General features: G+C 43.4%; 1 protein-coding gene across 1 annotated transcript in view; it reads right to left on the reverse strand.

Moving 5' to 3' along the window:
- Positions 1–1,611: 1,611 nt before the first annotated feature.
- LOC130109168 (phosphatidylinositol 4,5-bisphosphate 3-kinase catalytic subunit alpha isoform-like) overlaps positions 1,612–19,890 on the reverse strand; it is a 51,342-nt gene continuing 33,063 nt past the window's right edge. Inside the window, exons 17-26 of the mRNA XM_056275924.1 lie at positions 19,284–19,387; positions 18,881–19,052; positions 16,345–16,451; positions 12,109–12,230; positions 11,569–11,647; positions 10,302–10,472; positions 9,608–9,725; positions 3,961–4,112; positions 2,933–3,095; positions 1,612–2,779 (exon numbers count right to left, since the gene is read on the reverse strand). Of these exons, the coding sequence (XP_056131899.1) occupies positions 2,672–2,779; positions 2,933–3,095; positions 3,961–4,112; positions 9,608–9,725; positions 10,302–10,472; positions 11,569–11,647; positions 12,109–12,230; positions 16,345–16,451; positions 18,881–19,052; positions 19,284–19,387 (1,296 nt within the window). The 3' untranslated portion in view covers positions 1,612–2,671. The remainder of the gene's footprint in view (positions 2,780–2,932; positions 3,096–3,960; positions 4,113–9,607; positions 9,726–10,301; positions 10,473–11,568; positions 11,648–12,108; positions 12,231–16,344; positions 16,452–18,880; positions 19,053–19,283; positions 19,388–19,890) is intronic.

The raw sequence follows: 19,890 nt of genomic DNA on the forward strand, positions 1-19,890 counted from the left end.
TTGACACCGACGCCAGCGCAGCACTATGCGATGGATAATGCAACCCCAGCATGAGCTTTTCACGATTCTCCGGACAATCTGGCACTGCAGTACAGCCACCTTCTGATCAGAAGCTACACACTGCACAGCGGCACAGCAACTGGCATTACAGAAATATGAAAAAGTGATGCAATAACAGCAACATGCTGCATCGGGGTGCGAAGGCCACGTCTGCTGGCTAACACTACATTCTAACTATTACTGCTGCGATAGTAGGAACGATAGCACACACACACCTCCCTGTCTAGAACCACACTGCTCAGGCCATCATAACATAAAGCTTGGTCTTTTCAAGACAATCAAAAGGATTTTCAGGCTCTCTCACGAGGCTGCTGAGGTGGTAACGTAGCTCGGTGTGTCTGTAGGAGAGTGGCGTGCGGCACCTATCCACGCTATCAGCCATGATGACACTCCGGCTTTCAGCAATGCACCGTGTTTGTGCTTCTCCAGTCCGCCGTCTGAGCTCTCCTGTAGGCCGCCGCTCAGGATGCCGTACCTGCCACGAAGGCCAATCAACCAAGCTTTAGAGTCCAGGAAACGACGACTGTTTTTTTCTGGGGGGAGTACTGAGGTGCTTCAGTTAAACAGGAGTTAGGTTTAACAGTTACAGGTATCCTGTAAACCGTTTGGCTCTCACACAAAAACAAAACAATCCTACATACACCAACGGTGCCATCAGGGAAAAAAACAACCTAAGAATCAAGGCAGACGCCGGTTGGTTTCATGGGCAAAGTATGGCACCAACAGCATCAAGGTTAGAGCCTTGAGTCCCTATGTTAGTCAACAGCACAAGCATGGCTCCAGCATCGCCGGGTTTCCGGGCTTTGTGTAAGGTGCTTTGGATACAGCATTTTAACCAACCGTGTTCTTATCACAAGATTTACTTTGCGCTTCGTATTACTGTTTCGAAAGGCATCACAATGAAGGCTCTGCTTAAAGCAGCCTACCAAGGTCAGAAAGAGACATCAGGGCAAAACAAAAGCGACCATGTCTGAATGCCACCATTATCATGCCTGCTGCAGTTTTCTTGCTACAACCTGCTGTTAGCGGAGCCACCTGTAGAGAAGGTGAGTAGTGTGAGGCGAGTGCTGTGAAGCATTGTGCTGTAATGCCAAGGTATTTCATTAACAGGAAGACCTGACATTTCCCTGGGCCTCTGCTCGCTGACAAGACGGACGGACGGACGGACGGACGGACGGAGACAGAAAGAGGCAAAAGAAAAAAGGTCCCAGTACTTAGAAAAAAACATGATGGGTGCTTTCACCCTTGTCCTTTTGCATCCCATTAGAAATGACAGTGTAGTTGGGGGTGGGGGGTGGGGGGTGAAAGGCGTAGGTTAGGTGTAGTGTGCAGGATAACTGATCAGGTCACATGACCACGCTGATCTTCACAGCGATGATGAGGCAAGCTGTCGTCAGATCAACGCTTATCTTTTTTGCTAATACGAGCCAGGCTCTACAAATGAGTGATGTGGGGGGCAAAGTTTGCATCCATGCTAGGCAGAAAGAAGCTCCAACTGAGAGGTAAACACGAGTACAAAAAACAAATATTTACACAAACAATGGAGTGATTGTAGAGGTTGAGTTAGCGTTTGTCATTGTAGAAACTGAAAGAGACTAGATACATACATGTTAAAAGTCATAGTAAATCTGTATATTACTCTGATGTTTTTTAAGTGCTGTATGTGATGGTGAGGCATCGTCACCCAGCAGTTTTTATAATTCAGTCGAAAAGCTGCACCACCAACCAATGTTCCCGAGGGGGCAGTGCTGTCACGTGGAGACAGCGGGGGCATTTGAAGGAGGGTGAAACTGCCCCCTAGACACTGCTCTGGTGTTTTGTTTCGTTCAGCTTCGAAACTTCCTCACAACTGGCTCTGGTTAGCAAAGGAGGGGAGGAAGCTGATCTTAAGTCAGCTCACACGGGCGGCGTTCATGTACTCCCCCGCTGTGAACGCACACCTTGACGGTTCAAGTAAAGTTGGTAGTTGGCAAATCAGTCAAAACTTCTCCTTGTGCCCTCGTCTTCAGAGGGCTGAAAACGGAACAAAATCTGAATTCTCCAAACAGCCACATGATAGCAGCGTCATAAAAGTAGTGCAGCAAATGCAGTGTCTGGCTGGATGCTGACAGCCGCCACACATGTAGCTAGTTAGATGGGATTTTCATTTCACTCTTCCCTTCCTTCAGTCTGTACTCTTCCACAGCGAGCCGCAGGGTCGGGGTTAACACATCCTGGGTCACCTGTTCGTTCCTGTCTTTTAGTGCTTTAGAGGAGAAGAATCCGGTCACCTGCATTAGAGGTAACAGCCTAGCCAACGCTAGCAGAGGTGAGCGGAGGAGATGTCTACACAGTGACGCTCTCTCTTAGGTCCAGAGGAGCAGGACGACACATAAAGGGAGGTAATAATGAGAAAAATGCAGGCGAACAGGAAACCTCTTAAAATGAAAGGGATGGCTGCGTAACAAAAAAGTCTTAATGCTGTCAAACAAAATGGCGAAAAATCCCCTCAATGGATGAACAAGTCCCGGTATTAGCAGTAAGGGTTAGTGTGGATGCTCTTCTATGGTAAAAGGATAGACAGCCGGAACTGGTCTCTTTAGAGTCTGTGGACTGTTGTGTATGCAGCATATTAGTTTAGTGCATGCTGTCTGATTGTGTGGAATATCCAGTCCATCTTGGTGGTCCATCCGCCATGGTGAGCGTCATTCATCTGCTTCATAAAATAGTCCAACGCCTCCTGCATACAGCAGAGTGAAAGGGGGATAAAATGGAGAAGATGCAATGTGGCAGAGTGCAAAAGAGCAGGACAGAGTGGGAGAGAACGGGTTAGTAACAGAATACAGCCCACCACATCAAACTAGGAACGTGAAAAAAAAGCAGGAAAGCATACCTGCTCAGTCTTCTCCAAGGCTAGCGTCTTTCTGATGTAAGCAATATCATCAAAGGACTGCAGCTCAGGCATGCCAGAGCCCAGCATCATCGAGAAGAGGTTGATGAAGAGGTTTGCATGCTGCCGGATGGCCAGATAGGCTTTATAACACATCTCCTGGAACCTTGGGTCGGGCGAGTGGTGAGGTGGTTAAGAGATTGACAAGGAGAAAGTTAAAAAAAATAAAATAAAATAGATAATACCCATTTGTAAAACCAATACCCCCCCCCACCCTGTGTCTATGCCCTCTGTCTATAACCACTTTACAAACTGCACATTTACATAAAACCTTTTTTTACAAGCTACAGAAAGCAAGCTAAAAATAAACCGGAACCATAATGTACACATGCAAACAACAGCCCTGTTGGTATCAGGTTATGTACATTTAAATCAGAAAGTGAGTGCCTCAGTGCCCAGACAGAGAATAATGACAGATTATGTTTGATATTTGTTTTTATTTATGCTGTTTTTGCTCTTAATTGTTTGGTCTTACTCTTGTTTTTGCCTTGTCTGTTTTTTTTGTTTTGTTTTTTTGTGAAGCACTTTGTGGCATTGTTTTAGAAAGTGTTATATAAATAAAATTATTATTATTAGTAGTAGTAGTAGTAGCAGCAGTATAAAACCTGATCTGCCTTTTCAAAGACTGCTTTCCATCTATATTACAATATATTTTCAAGGTAAAGAGAACGTGTCCTCCAAGTCTGTTGGACCGCATTGGTAACAAAAGAGTTTTGTCTGTTTTACAGGACACGAGCGAAACAGGAGGACTCACTCACTGCATTCTTATCCAGTATGAACATCACGACGTTTACAAAAACAATCTAGAGTATATCAACCATCTGAAGAACTTAAGAAGCCAAACATTGATGATGACGACGAGTAAAAGGAGTGCATACAAAGAAATTACACAAAGAGAAGAGAAGAGAAGAGAAGAGAAGAGAAGAGAAGAGAAGAGAAGAGAAGAGAAGAGAAGAGAAGAGAAGAGATACCTCTCAAACTCCCTGGTCTTGGTGCACTCCTGAGTCCCCTTGCTGATGACAATGAGGAAGTCTTGAGTCAGTACGAAGGGGACCCTCTCTCTCTTGTAGCCAAACTTCTTCTTCTTGTGATCCAGGAAGTGGCCAAAATCTATATGGAACAACTGGAGGAAAGGAGTAGGAAAAAAGAAAGTTGAAATCAGGGATCGGTACAAAGGGACCTCTCTCTCGTAAAACCAAATTTTAATTTCATATCAAACATCGAAATTGAAGACTGAAGGAAGGACACAAACTTCAAAATACACTATAACACAAACAGATATTAGCAAGCACAGAAGAAAGGAAAGAAAATTAATATAGGGACTTCCGCTTTTGACATGATCAAGGACGTGTTCCGAAGCTTCTCCACTGAACTTCGATATATTTCCTACAAATACAGCGATTGAATTCTTGAAACAGTGCACATTGTTGCCGTAAACTACTACTATTTCATTCTTAATGTCTGGAAGAAATAAGAACCACGTGCAAAACAGCAAGTCAACAAAGACGACCGAAAGCTCTCTGCTAGCTAGCCAAATAACAGGTGAAACGGCAGAGCTGAACACTGGGGATGAAATGATCACCACCATCCGCACACAGGCTGACAGCGCTACAGGCAGAGATTATGGCTGAATTTCGTGCAACAGCTCTGACTATGCACGAAGAAACAGTTAAAGAACTTTGTTCCACAATAGCGTCACAACAGACATCACTTACTGACCACGCAAGTAAAACCAGAACTGGAAACCTCCCAAAATGAAGTTACGGACAGGCTGGCGGAGCTGGAGACGTGTTGTGCTGCCCTGGCTGCAGACAATATCAAGCTCAAAGCCGCAGTGGATGACCAAGATAATCGCTCCCATCGACAGAACATACGTGTGGTTGGCTTACCTGAGGGTGAAGAGGGCACCAACCCGACTGCCTTCATGGGCCCCTTCCTGAAGGAAATCCTGGGCAAGGAAACTTTCGCCAACATGCCAGTTATGGACAGAGCACATCGCACCCTCGCAGCCAAACCACCCCCAGGCAAACCTCCAGAGCCACGCTGGTGCAGCTGCACTATTACCAGATGAAGAAGCTGATTCTCCGCACATCCCGCGAACGTGGACAGCTGTCCTACAAAGGGAAAAGGAGCCACATATTGCTGGACTATTCTGCAGTGCTGGCCCGACGCAGAGCGGAGTTCAAGGTCATGAAGGCACTACTCCACCAAGCTGGCGTGACGTTTGGTCTGGTCCATCCTGCCAAGCTACGGCTTACTTTGCAGGCAACTGTCCACACTTTCGATGATCCCAGTGCAGCACGTCTCTTCTTCAAGACCACAAGTCAACCTACGACGGAGCGATTGGACAACAGATAATGTAGCCTACCTAAGGAGAGAGGTATATGTTGGGTTTGGCTGTGTGCACTGTATAAGGCAATTTTTTCCCCTATCTATTATACAATTTTGGATGCTCATGTTAAACTGTAGCAGCACTTTTTGGTTTAACCTTTCTTTTTTTGTTATCCTATCCAGTCTATCAGTGGCTACTTTTATTTAGTTTATGGGCCACATAGGACATATTCTAATGATTCTTCTTCTCACTAGAGAACATGATTGACTATGCAATTTGCTTTGTGTCTACTGCCATTTTAGAAATGGCCAAGGTTGTTTCAGCGTTAAATGAGGAGACAAGTCATGAGTGCTGATACATCATATGTACAAAAGTGTTGGGACACACCTCTTCTTAATCATTGAATTCAGGTGTTTCATTCAGACCCATTGCCACAGCTGTATAAAATCAAGCAGCTAGTTATGCAGTCTGCATTTACAAACATTTGTGAAGGAATGGGTCATTCTGAAGAGCTCAGTGAATTCAAGCATGGTAGTGTCATAGGATGCCACCTTTGCAATAAGTCACTTCGTGAAATTTCTTCCCTGCCAGATATTCCACGGTCAACTGTAAGCGGTATTATTTAAAAGTGGAAGCGTTTAGGAACAACAGCAACTCAGCAATGAAGTGGCTGACCATGTAAAGTCACACAGTGGGGTCAACGAGTGCTGAGGCGCATAGTGCGTAAAAGTAGCCAACGCTCTGTTGACTCAATAACTGCAGAGTTCCAAACTTCCTCTGGCATTAACATCAGCACAAAAACTGTGTGCCGGGAGCTTCATGGATTGGGTTTCCATGGCCGAGCAGCTGCATGCAAGGCTTACATCACCAAGTACAATGCCAAGCGTCGGGTGGAGTGGTGTAAAGCACACTGCCACTGGACTCTGGAGCAGTGGAAACGTGTTCTGTGGAGTGATGAATCACGCTTCTGTCTGGCAGTCTGATGGACGAGTCTGGGTTTGGCAGATGCCAGGAGAACGTTACCTGCCTGACCGCATTCTGCCAACTGTGAAGTTTGGTGGAGGAGGGATAATGGCATGGGGTTGTTTTTCAGGGGTTGGGCTAGGCCCCTTAGCTCCAGTGAAGGGAAATCTTAATGCTTCAGCATACCAAGCCATTTTGAACAATTCTATGCTTCTAACTTTGTGGGAACAGCTTGAGGAGGGCCCTTTTCTTTTCTGTTCTTCTAAAGCACCATTAAGACATGGTTGGGTGAGTTTGGCGTGGAAGAACTTGACTGGCCTGCACAGAGCCCTGACCTCAACTCCATCGAACACCTTTGGGATGAACTAGAACGGAGACTGTGAGCCAGGTCTTCTCGTCCAACATCAGTGCCTAACCTCACAAATGCTCTTCTGGATGAATGGGCAAAAATTCCTACAGACACATTCCCAAATCTTGTGGAAAACCTTCCCAGAAGAGTGGAACCTGTTATAGCTGCAAAAGGGGGGACCAACTCCATAAAATGTTCCTGTAGGTGTAATGGCCAGGTGTCCCAATACTTTTGTCCATATAGTGTATATTCGTCATCCCGGTCAGAGAGCAGCAACATCTGGGGTACAACGCCCTTACAGCAATAAACAGCCACTAATGCAGTACTACCTAAATTCCAACAGATGGCAGCAACTTGCCATGTAAGATCTGTAACAAAGGTTTATGTAACTGTACATATTTCGTGGGGCCTCTGTTGATGTGGCCAACGCCACATTTTGTAGCAGCTTATAACATTTTTGGTTTTCGTTTCTTTTATGCTTGATTTTCAATATTTGCTGCTTAGAAAGTTGGCTGCTTTTGTTTTATTCAGATTGTGTTAGTGGTATGTCTTACTATTTTTTTTTTCAGTTGAGAATAGGACTGACTGGGGCTACCAGGGTTTACACTTAAACTTGAGCTACTTCTGCCAATTGATGTCTTTTTGATGTTGTATTGGGGACCGGGATGATAGTGGAGCTCTTGAAGCAGGAGGGGACTTCACAGAGCTCCAGTGATCTGTTGAAGATCAGTGTGAAAATGGGGGCTAGCTGGTCAGCACAGACTTTAAGACAGGAGGGTGACACGCCATCCAGGCTAGGTGCCTTCCTGGTCTTCTGTCTATGGAAGAGCTGGCACACATCCTCAGCACAGATCCTGAGTGCGGGTGGGGGGTTCGGTGAGGAGGAAAGAGTGGCTGGCAAGGAGTGAGTGCAGTTGGTTGTGTGTTGTGGCCGGAGAGGGTGAGGGGTGTGAAAGTTTGTTTTTCTTTATCCCCTCCCCTTTTCTCCTCAAATCGTACACAGCCAACTATCCCTCCTACACAGCCAACTATCCCACTCTTCTAAGCCGTCCCGGTTGCTGCTCCACCCTCTCTACCGATCTGGGGAGGGCAGCAGACTACCACATGCCTCCTCTGATACATGTGAAGTTGCCAGCCGCTTCTTTTCACCTGACAGTGAGGAGTTTCGCCAGGGGGACATAGCGCATGGGAGGATCACGCTATCCCCTCCCCCCTGAACAGGTGCCCCGACCGACCTGAGGAGGTGCTAGTGCAGCGACCAGGACTCATAACCACATTCGGCTTACCACCCGCAGACACGGCCAATTGTGTCTGTGGGGACGCCCGACCAAGCTGGGGGTAAAATGGGGATTCGAACAGCAATCCCCATGTTGGTAGGCAACGGGACAGACACCATGTGTGAGGTCAAAAAAACAAAAAACACAACTATTTTATGGTGCCTTCAGAGGCGGAAAGGTGAGGGGTCGGGGCAGTGACATATCCCAGGATGCGGGAGGAGTTGGGGGAGAGGCAGTACACCTGGGGGTGGTACCCAGAGGCGGGGGCCTCCTTGGATGGCCCCCAGTGGGCAGGGACATAGTGGTGGTAAGAAGGGTGCGGGGTGTGGTGGTGGTGCGGAGAAGGAGTAGGAGAAAGGCGGGGAATCCTAGTGGAGGGGCACCAGGGAGACGAACTGCTCATGATACAAAACTATCGGGTGCGTAGCGGTCACAGGGGCAGGGCAAGGGGCGGAGACTTCCAGAGCTAAGGAGGGGCCACTGGCGTGGGCATCCGTTGATGCATCTCCTGTTTGGGCTGGTTCTGGGTATCGGGGGGGCCTGCTGAATTTTTTTTTTAAATTTGATTTTGATATACTATATTAACCCCCATGGGGAAATTCCTCTCGGCATTTAACCCATCCTAGCTGTGTAGCTAGGAGCAGTGGGCAGCCACCGTACAGTGCCTGGGGACCAACTCTGCCATGCCTCGGTCAGGGGCACAGACCAGACACAGTTATTAACCTTAACATGCATGTCTTTTTGATGGTGGAGGAGACCAGAACACCCGGAGGAAACCTGCCGCAGACACGGGCAGAACATGCAAACTCCACACAGAGGACGACCTGGGACGACCCCCCCCCCCAAGGTTGGACAACCCTGGGGTTCGAACCCAGGACCTTCTTGCTGTGAGGCGACAGCACTAACCACTGGGCCACCGTGCCATCCAAGCACTGAAGCGCTGGCCCGCAGCTCGGTTGGATAGAATACTATGGAGCGAAGCCATTGAGGGTGCCATATCCCAGGTTATGAATCACCACCTTGCTTCTGGAGTGGGAACTGCAGCCGCTTCCCCACTGGTCATTGCCATAGCAGCCGGACTGCGCCTTAATGTCCTCCTTCAGGATCATTCTGTTTAGATTCTGGTTCCATTTATCTTCCTTCCCGCCTGAGAAAAACCTCCTCTTCCTCAATACTTTATGAGAGCCTGTGTGTGGGTAGTTGGAATCAGGGTGGTCGATATCATTACAATTGGAGGTGATGAGGTGGCTGGAACTTACAAGGTTCTCGTTTTTCTTCTTGCTGGTCGTTGAAGATGCAGTTGTATAGCCACTGAGGGTGTCGCATCCCAGGTTACGCATCGCCTCCTTGCTGCTGGAGCGGGAACTGCAACCGCTTCCCCACTGGTCATTGTCGTAGCAGCCCGACCGCGCCTTCATCTCCTCCTCCAGGCTCATTCTGCCAATCCCCGTTTAGATTCCGATTCCATCCATCTTCCTTCCCGCCCGAGAAAAACCTCCTCATCATCAATATTTTATGAGAGCGCGTGTAGTTGGAATCAGGGTGGTTGATATCGTTACAATTGGAGGTGACGAGGCGGCTGGAATTTACGATGTAATGTGTAGAATTTGTGTTTTCTTTGCACGTGTGTGTGTGCGTGCGAGAGAGACAGACACACAGACAGACATTGAGAGAGAGAGAGAGAGAATGCTTATTACCTGTCCATCATCCTTGACCATAATGTTGCTGTTGTGTCTGTCTCCTATGCCGAGGATAAAGGTAGCTACACAGTAGCCAGCACAAGACCTTGTGAACAGATCCACAGCCATGTCATACCTACACATGCACAAACACAAAACACAGGTATAATTGCAATTTTTGATCCGTATACAGTCTGAGAAAACATATAAATGTGTGTGTGTCAAGACCTTTGTATCATTTTTGCATATCAGGTGATGTCTTGGTTGTGATCACTTGTACTTCTTGTTATTTGTTTTTTGGTCTTTTTTTTTTAGAATTCTGCTCATCATAGTCTACTTCCCTCCTGGGGTGGATTATGTGTCTGTCAGTCCATCAGTTCCCCCATATTATTTATGCACAATGCATTAAAAGGGGCTTGTCCAGAAACAGCCATTTCAATTTGGCAGACTGATTTTGCCCAACACCATTAACAACGTTGAACTTAAATCATGTGAAGAAACTACTGCAACAACTAACTTGCAGTCACACTTTATTGTGTTAAGTTGTAATGCCGTAAAGTAATAGCTCTGTAACACAACTACACACAGCTGAAGATTGCACTACTGAAATAAAATGTAAGCTGTTGTCATGGTACAGCATATAAAAACCCTGAAAGTGTTCAAATGAAAGATGCAATAAAATCAAGCTTTAGAGAAAAACAAACAAACTCACATCTCGCCCTTGTTTTTGTCCTTCAGCCATTGGTGTAGCGTGTTTGAGTTGAACTGTAGCGCCCCCTTCAGGCCGCCTTTACACTGGATCTGCATAATGGTGTGGGAGCTGCGAACCACCTCAATGAGCCCCACACAGTCTCCTAACGACAAACAGCCATATGGCAGCATCCTGGACACACACCCACACAGGAAACAAACGCACACCAAATATGATGTGGGCACTGTACTCTCAACAATAAGATGCACATCAGTACGCCACACAAAGTGTGCTAACATAAAGAGAGTTACACACCAGCACAGAGTATGCAAAGACACATACAGATAGAACACAAAGACACGTACACAAACAAAAACACACACAGAAACACATAGATGCACACATACATGGCAGGAATTGTCACCACAACAGAGAGATATATGCCAAAAATATCAGGTGTGCACACAAATCTGCACAACCACACACACACGCGCGCGCGCGCACACACACACACACACACACACACACACACACACACACACCCCAACAAAAGACATGCCAAATATCTGCAACGAAACAAAACAAAACAAAACACAGACAGACAGACAAAATATAGCTGCAAGTGGCAATGGGCGGGCTCCAAGCACTTGAGGCAAAGCGCTTTAATAAGTAATCTCACTGAAAACTCCTGAACAGACGTCTCAAATGAGCTATTTTGATAACATGTGATTGGCTTGTATAACGAAACCGTATGGAATATCAAAAACCCGAAAATTTTACTTTTTCCGGGTTTGTCCAGAGATGCTCTGTACCAAATTTGGTGATGATTGCTAAAAAAAAAAAAAATCTGTATGACTAGTAGTAAAAAAAACAAAGAACAGATTTGGACAAAATTCAGAATGGCGTAAAATATTTCTTGGCTCAAATGGGCATGGCTTCTATCTTTAAATTCATCTGGACCCACGGAATCCAGGGAAAAAAAAGAAATTTGTTTCTGAGACTTATGATTCGAAAGTTATCGGCCAAAACGTAAACTTCGTTGTTATAGCGCTAACATCTAGCCAATCTGTATAATTACTTTTCTTTTTTTCTTTTGTCCAAGTAGTGGGTGAGATTTCCAATCTCTCTGCCAAGTTTGGGAACTGTAGCTGTTAAGGTTTCTGAGACCCAGGTACTTTTCAGGCAGAGTAATAATTTTATTTACAACAAACAGGGGCAGAGAGGATACAGGGCAGAAGCACTGTGTTTGAAAGAGACAGAAAGAGAATCGGAGGAAAGGCAGCAGTACCGTAGGTCCAGTCCTTGGTTCTGCCAAATGTTCTCCATGATACGTATGATTTGCAGAGTCAGCATATCCTGACGCAGATCTACAACACAGAAACGGGCACATGTACACAAACAAATGCATGTTACAGCTGGAATAAAATCCACTCACTTTGCATTACTGTTAACCTGAGGTTTGAAAAATAATGATTGGTATAGGGATCAACCAATCAGCACTCAGGAGTCATCTCTATTTCCTTCAGCATCCGACACCCCATTAAGAGCAACAGAAAGCAGCTTATACAGAATATGATAATGACTGATAAGTAAAAGAAAATGAAATGGTGTTGGGTTGGGTTATAGGATAATAATAATAATAATAATAATAATAATAAGAGCTTTTGAGAATTCATTGGACATACTGTAAAAGTAACAAAGGGAGATGGGACTTGGGAAATTTTGCAAACTGTGAATTGAAAAGTTTGGCGAGTGTGGACCTATTTGTCACAAGGGTATACATGAGATGCCACATATGTTAGAGAGTGTGTGTGTGTTTGTGTTTCACCGTCTCCATTTTTGAAGATGATCTCGTTGTTCTGAAAGAGCAGTTCTGACATGATATCAGGGTTCTCCCAGTTCAACCACAGGGGGCGCTTTGCTGACGACATAATCCTGCATTCATCTAACCTGCACACAGAACATATACTCTGTTACATGAAGCTACAGTTTACTGTTTATTCTTTGGCCTCATCAGCCTGGGTGACACACTTTAGTATCAGGCCTTCATCAGAGCTTTCCCCGCAGTGCTCATATTGTGAAACAGTTCCCACATTCCTTTAGCCTGGGGACACAGACTCACACTTGACATGTGACGTATCAAGTAAGTATATGCAACACCAAGCAAGAATAAAGTCAGCAGGAAGCTGAAAATCACAGCAGCTCCAGCAAAAGAAACCTAAAACAAGATCTAGCGGTGTTCTAATATGACACCTGGCAATGTGGAAAGAGAGGAGGACAAGAGCAGCGCAGCAGAAAAGGAGGGGGACACAGAATGTGGGGACAATTAAATGAAGGCAGAGTGACATTTAGAAACTCATTCCTGAACAGTCCTTCATGCTGATGTTTGTTGATCTAGACAACATACACTACCGTTCAAAAGTTTGGGATCACCCAAACAATTTTGTGTTTTCCATGAAAAGTCACACTTATTCACCACCATATGTTGTGAAATGAATAGAAAATAGAGTCAAGACATTGACAAGGTTAGAAATAATGATTTGTATTTGAAATAAGATTTTTTTTACATCAAACTTTGCTTTCGTCAAAGAATCCTCCATTTGCAGCAATTACAGCATTGCAGACCTTTGGCATTCTAGCTGTTAATTTGTTGAGGTAATCTGGAGAAATTGCACCCCACGCTTCCAGAAGCAGCTCCCACAAGTTGGATTGGTTGGATGGGCACTTCTTTGAGCAGATTGAGTTTCTGGAGCATCACATTTGTGGGGTCAATTAAACGCTCAAAATGGCCAGAAAAAGAGAACTTTCATCTGAAACTCGACAGTCTATTCTTGTTCTTAGAAATGAAGGCTATTCCATGTGAGAAATTGCTAAGAAATTGAAGATTTCCTACACCGGTGTGTACTACTCCCTTCAGAGGACAGCACAAACAGGCTCTAACCAGAGTAGAAAAAGAAGTGGGAGGCCGCGTTGCACAACTGAGCAAGAAGATAAGTACATTAGAGTCTCTAGTTTGAGAAACAGACGCCTCACAGGTCCCCAACTGGCATCTTCATTAAATAGTACCTGTTAGAGCCTGTTTGTGCTGTCCTCTGAAGGGAGTAGTACACACCGGTGTAGGAAATCTTCAATTTCTTAGCAATTTCTCGCATGGAATAGCCTTCATTTCTAAGAACAAGAATAGACTGTCGAGTTTCAGATGAAAGTTCTCTTTTTCTGGCCATTTTGAGCGTTTAATTGACCCCACAAATGTGATGCTCCAGAAACTCAATCTGCTCAAAGAAGTGCCCATCCAACCAATCCAACTTGTGGGAGCTGCTTCTGGAAGCGTGGGGTGCAATTTCTCCAGATTACCTCAACAAATTAACAGCTAGAATGCCAAAGGTCTGCAATGCTGTAATTGCTGCAAATGGAGGATTCTTTGACGAAAGCAAAGTTTGATGTAAAAAAAATCTTATTTCAAATACAAATCATTATTTCTAACCTTGTCAATGTCTTGACTCTATTTTCTATTCATTTCACAACATATGGTGGTGAATAAGTGTGACTTTTCATGGAAAACACGAAATTGTTTGGGTGATCCCAAACTTTTGAACGGTAGTGTATTTGGGTAAATTATACAGAAAATAAGAGATCATTAAAAAATACATACGTATATTGAGCCAAATCCTACACTGCAGCTCCCTTATTGTTTTGTTATGACAGCTTCAACATAAACAGCAAATGAGTGCCCTCGGTTGTGCATGTGACCCAAGTTCCCTGTTCAAGCACTTGAAATGACAAACCACAGGTAAGTCTTACTATTTGGTCAAATGCTCATGGCTGAGGTTTCTCATTTCATGACTCTAGTATATCATGAGCATATGCAAATTAAATTGATTAAATATTAGCTGGGAAATCTGCTCCACTGTAACAGGCTGTACTGGATAGTGCTGGTCAACAACATGATACAAGACTGCTTTCTTTGTCTTGTCATCATACTTTACTCGCATGTGATTAATATTAATCACAGATCTGGTATGCTGGCATTAGCAAAACTTCATATTGCACTGAATTGTCGATACACTCAACAGATGTGTGATATGCCAGAATCACAACTATTAATAATCCTATGAAAATTAAACATTAATTTGACAACTGTTTGTAGAAACTGACACTGCTGTTCTCTCTTGTCACAGTGGTTAATTTTTCTCAGGCTATAACCACGCTGAACAATCGGGACCATTAAGTATTCACTTGCGGTCAGAGAGGTTTACCGGCAGCACCCTAGACACCATGATCAGATTAATTTACAGGAGTGATTAAGTGTGGCGAATGGTAATTGTACACTCGTTAAAATGTAGCCATGATCTGACTGGAAAGTAGCCAACACTGATTTCTATTTGAACCAAACAAAGTTGATGGATATCAGTGGAAGCCTCGAGCTGATAAAGCTCCTGTTAAGGCCGATATTCCGACAATTTCATTACGACTAATGTATGGCTGAATCAGTCACACAGACAATCTCTTGGTTGACATCATGCTGAAATCAAACATTCAACGACAACAACATGTTTGCCAAACAGTTCCCCGCCCATGCAAAGTGATGCTTATTGATCAGTCCCACCACTCACTAAATACAACACACAGGTCAGTAGTGACAGCTTTACACTACAAATGGGACCCAAACACTCAGAGCCATTCAATATACAAGACCCCCCCCCCCCACCGCTTCTGTCCACATGACAAGTTCATGACTGTTCGCTAGCGACTGACTGAGATCACATTCACACATGCGGCATAATCCGTAAACGGTGCAGGAATTTTACTTGTCAGGTTTGTACAGCACAAACCGGAGTTAATACGCCAGAGAAGTTGTATTGGCAATTTGCCAACTCAAGACCTTGTAACACGTACGGGATTTTTTTTCTGAATGATGATAGTTTTGAACAAAAGCTGTAAGATAGCAGCATCAATCTTATGTAAGACGCTTTTGAGTGAACCGATCACAAAGAGTGTGTTGCGACTTGTTCACAGCAGGCACTTGTCAGAAGCGGGAGATTTATTTGCAAGCCAACAAAAGCATGAGCATATTTAAAAATGATTGGAAAATGGACCGACCTAGATATGAGGCAGCTTCTTTCAGTCTGTGCAGAGGATGAGATCACTAGTAGTAAGCTGTTTGGTACGGTTAGAGATGCCGTAGTCTGATAAGATAAAAAGGCATCCTACGGGAATGGGGTGTAATGAGACAGAAGGCATTAACATGTCATGTGTAAAGTCATGTGTAAACAAACACTATCTAAAGATAGAGGCATGAATGGGGAAAACTAACTACCAGCGGTCCCAGAAAAGTCACTGTGGCAATGTTACAGATGCATGTTCGAGAATGGCTTGAGAGTGAAGCTGGTGAGCTGGATTATGGTAACATTCCAGAGTTACATAACTAGTATTAATTTCCTGGGTTGGATTGAATTTGTCGTAAGATGAGTAACAAATCTAAAAAAAAAAAAAAATGCAATTGCACTCAACACTCATCGAAGATCTGATCACCCAAACCATCTCTAGAGATGGACAAAGACACATTTCCCTATGTTAACAACCAACTTTAAGTGTGGTACATCTCCAATTGACATTGAAAGGTCTATATCAGTGAAAAATCTGATTTTTCCAGCTATCTGGGTGCTTAAGGGGTTTTTGAAGAGTACAGCAGTTTGACTAAAAATTCAAACTTTGGGTTTCATATATTTTTATGCTGAACATTCAAGATCTCTTCCAAACAGAGGCAGATTGATGCCTTTGAAATAGATAAAATTCGTGATACTTTTACAGCCCAAATGTTGATGAATTATTGGTGAATCAGTGGTGTTTATTATTTCAAATAGTGCTAATGATGAGCTACAATTTGTAAGACTCCAACATTTTATTCACAATGATTTAGCTTTGAATTTTGCATAGCTCAGCCTCTACTGAGTTAATTTCATGGAGCAAGCGTGAGTATGAATGAGAATCTAGCCCCAGTCCGGTTCAGAGAGACATGTTAAGGTGTAAAGGATAGAAACATACAAACTCTTGACCTGCTAACCTTAAGTTTCCAAGCTGATGTGCAGGATTGAGCGGAGAGGTAAAATTTTGCAGAGCGTCCATGTAATCCGGCCTCTTCATCTGGTCCACTAGAAACCGCATCTGGACCTCCACAACACAAGCACAGAAAACTCTCAAACTGGTGGTATTTTATGTATGTTTGCATAGGAACTGCATTTTTGTGTGAAAAGCTTAAATGTATTTCTATTCTGTATATGTGAAAACAGACCTGAACCAATGTTTGTTTATTTTGGTGTAAACTGTGAAACCATATGCACAATTTTCTTTGTAGAAAATCTTGAACCAAGTAAGCCAAAGAGCATGTTTGTATTGAATTACAAATAAAAAGCTAGACATGTCAAATATTGCCAACAACACAACGCTCACATGCACTATATCGATTTTTTGCAAGTGTATCACCATAATCAAAATATTTGCACTCTTTAACGAACAATTAGCAGCAGTAATATGCCAAAACAACACTATCACAGGCATCCGCACTAGTAAGATAATACATAAAATCAGCCTATATGCAGACAATGTACTCCTATTCCTGCAAAATCCAAACAAATCAAAAAACTTATCAGAACTGTCAATACATACTTCAACATCTCTGATTATACAATAAACTGGACTAAATCACTAATTTTTACATCACAAATCTCTCAGCTACAACTCACGACTGGCAACATCACATACTTGAGTATAAAATTCTCCCGCAAGCTGTCAGAGTTGTTCCACCTTAACGTCACTCCACTACTAAAAACATTACAAGATGACTTAAATCGATGGATGACAACGCCACTTTCCATTATAGGACGCATTGCCACAATAAAGATGATGGTATCAAGAATTAATTTCTTACTCATAATGATCCCAATCCAACCCACAGCAAAATGGTTCAACACACTGGACACACTAATAACAATTTAGTGGAAAAATTAAACCTTATCAAATGGATCTACGCAACTTATCACCACCGCCCATAGCTTGACATTGAACAAACCAAATGAATGCCAAGACATGGCAGTCTCAGACCTACTCTTCCTCGGTGACACATTCAAACATCACAACTGCTTCCTAAACAATGCAAACACTACAACTCTGACAGCTCGGTGGAAAGTCAATAAAATACAAAACACTGCCATGAAACCTACTGCACAAAAACCCATATGGCATAATCCTGACTTCACTGCAAACAAATCACCTCTGTTAGACACTAAATGGAAAGAAAAAAGGATTTACACACCTCCGCTACATTTCTGACCATAACACTTCAACATTCCAACAGCAATATGACATTGAGAAACAACAATACATCCAATTAAAACATTCGATCAAGGCAAAAATAGATATGTCTAGTATGCACCTGGAACAGCCACCGCTATTGGAAAGCATTAATAGAATTGCAAAATCAAATAAACCCCTCTCAAAACTGTATAAACTCATAGCTACCAAGGACTCTACCAATGCACATCATATTCCAGTAAATAAATAGGAGAAAGACCCCAACACCTACACAGATAACCCCTTCTGGAGTAAAATCTGTAATAACATCTTCAGCATTTCTAGGAATATTAACATAAGGCTACTACAACACAAGATCATTCACAGAACCCATATCACACAGCACACGATGTATGTAACTGCATTCAACACAACTGATGACTACCTCCGCGCACTCTGGCTCTGCCCACCGACACAATATTTCTGGGGAGAAGTTACCACTACACTACCCCTACTCCTTGGCTGTAGTATTCCATTATCCCCTTCCGTATGCACACTCAGCAATTTGGATATACACAACACATGTTCAAAACAAATCATAATACCCCTGCTTGTACCCCTAACTACCGCCAAAACAACAACAATACTACTAAACTGGAAAAGTAGGAAAAACATCAACACCTCATGATGGTTGGATCTCCTAACACGACAGACATCAATGGAACAGCAACCAGCTTTATAAAAGAAAAAACAAACTTGAACAGTTCAATAAAATATACTCAACAATTCTCAAGTCTATTCTGCTGCTTCTGAACGAATCCCACAACACAAGTAGAATGTGTTTAGTATAATGTAATATATATAATTTAATAATATAATGTTATTAAACACGTTATATTATTAAATTATATATAATGTGGTTCACAAGTATGTAACTGGGAAGGGGAAGTATTAATAAAGAGTTAATAATACTACACCAAACCCATCATGAAAACTCACCTGAAATGCATCAAAACCCAAACAGATCACATCCTCCGCTTTTTTATTTATAATTATTTTGTTGTTTTTTTCATCTCTTCATTGTGCTGTCCCCTATTACCTATCTGTGACCTTTTATGTTTTGTAAACCAGTATCATCTCTTTTTGCCTTTGTACTTGTCAAAAAAGAAAAGTATGAATATGCACACAGGAAACTACACAATGGATAGCTGTGTTTGCATGTGTGTTTGCGCTGACAGGAGAGAGAGCTTTCTTGGAGGGGCAAACTGGCATTAATCAAATGTATGCGTCTTTCTGTCCGCCTTCCCTACCTTCTGCGTCTCATCCTTCTTTTCTTGTTTGAGGATGTCGGTGAGGTTGATGAGCTTCTCCATGGCTTCCACCTGCCTGCTCAGGTGTTTGAGGTACATGCCACAGGCCCTACAGTAAGATTCCAAGAGCAGCCCAAACCGCTGACTCACCGTCTTATTGTGCATCTCAGACCTGCGGGGGTGGGAGTTGGGTCGGATATAGTCACAAAGACAGAGAGCGAGAGAGAGAGAGAGAGAGAAAGAGCGAGCAAAGAGATACGATGAGGACATATGCAGGACTAAGTGCTGTTTAGCCATCATTCTTTTGAGAGGGACAGAAAGTGAAAAAGAGGGATAGAAAAAGGGAGAAGTAGACAGACAGACAGACAGACATACAGACAAGAAAAACAGGGGGACAACTCACTTGAGATGCCAGAAGAAGAAGTGTCCTATCCTTTGATTGGTTAGTGCCTTTTTGAGCAGGAAGCGCACCAGAGGATTGTCGAGGTACTGCTCATACTTTAACACCTAACAGAGAAGAAAAAAGAGAAGAAGATAACAGGACTAGGTCAAAACCTGGCATATGGCTGGACCGTGTATTGTCAATGTTCAAAACTGTGGCCAATTTGTTAGAGGGCCAATTTGTTAGGAGGATAAGCTACATTCGATTAAAAAGGAAAAAAAAAAAAGGTTATAAAGGCAGTTGCAAGAACAATACTTTCCACTCATATCCTGGGGTGTTTGATTTGATTCAATTAACTTAATTTAATTGTAATTATAACTATTCTAATTATGTACTAACCCCCCCCCCCTTTCATCTGTTTCTATCTGCGGATGTCTCTTGCTTCTTCTAAGACCCACTCTGTATTGACAAGCGAATTCACAAAGAATGGATTGTGGCCGCTGATAGCACCATGAATTGCGCATCACGTGCAACCGCTATCTGCCCCGTCACAAGGTCCTGTTCACAAAAGATATTACCCGAATCAGATTACAACGCAAATATGCCCATGAAGTTTTACAGTCGAGTG

Source organism: Lampris incognitus, chromosome 3 (genome assembly GCF_029633865.1).
Source record: "Lampris incognitus isolate fLamInc1 chromosome 3, fLamInc1.hap2, whole genome shotgun sequence".
NCBI lineage: Eukaryota > Metazoa > Chordata > Actinopteri > Lampriformes > Lampridae > Lampris > Lampris incognitus.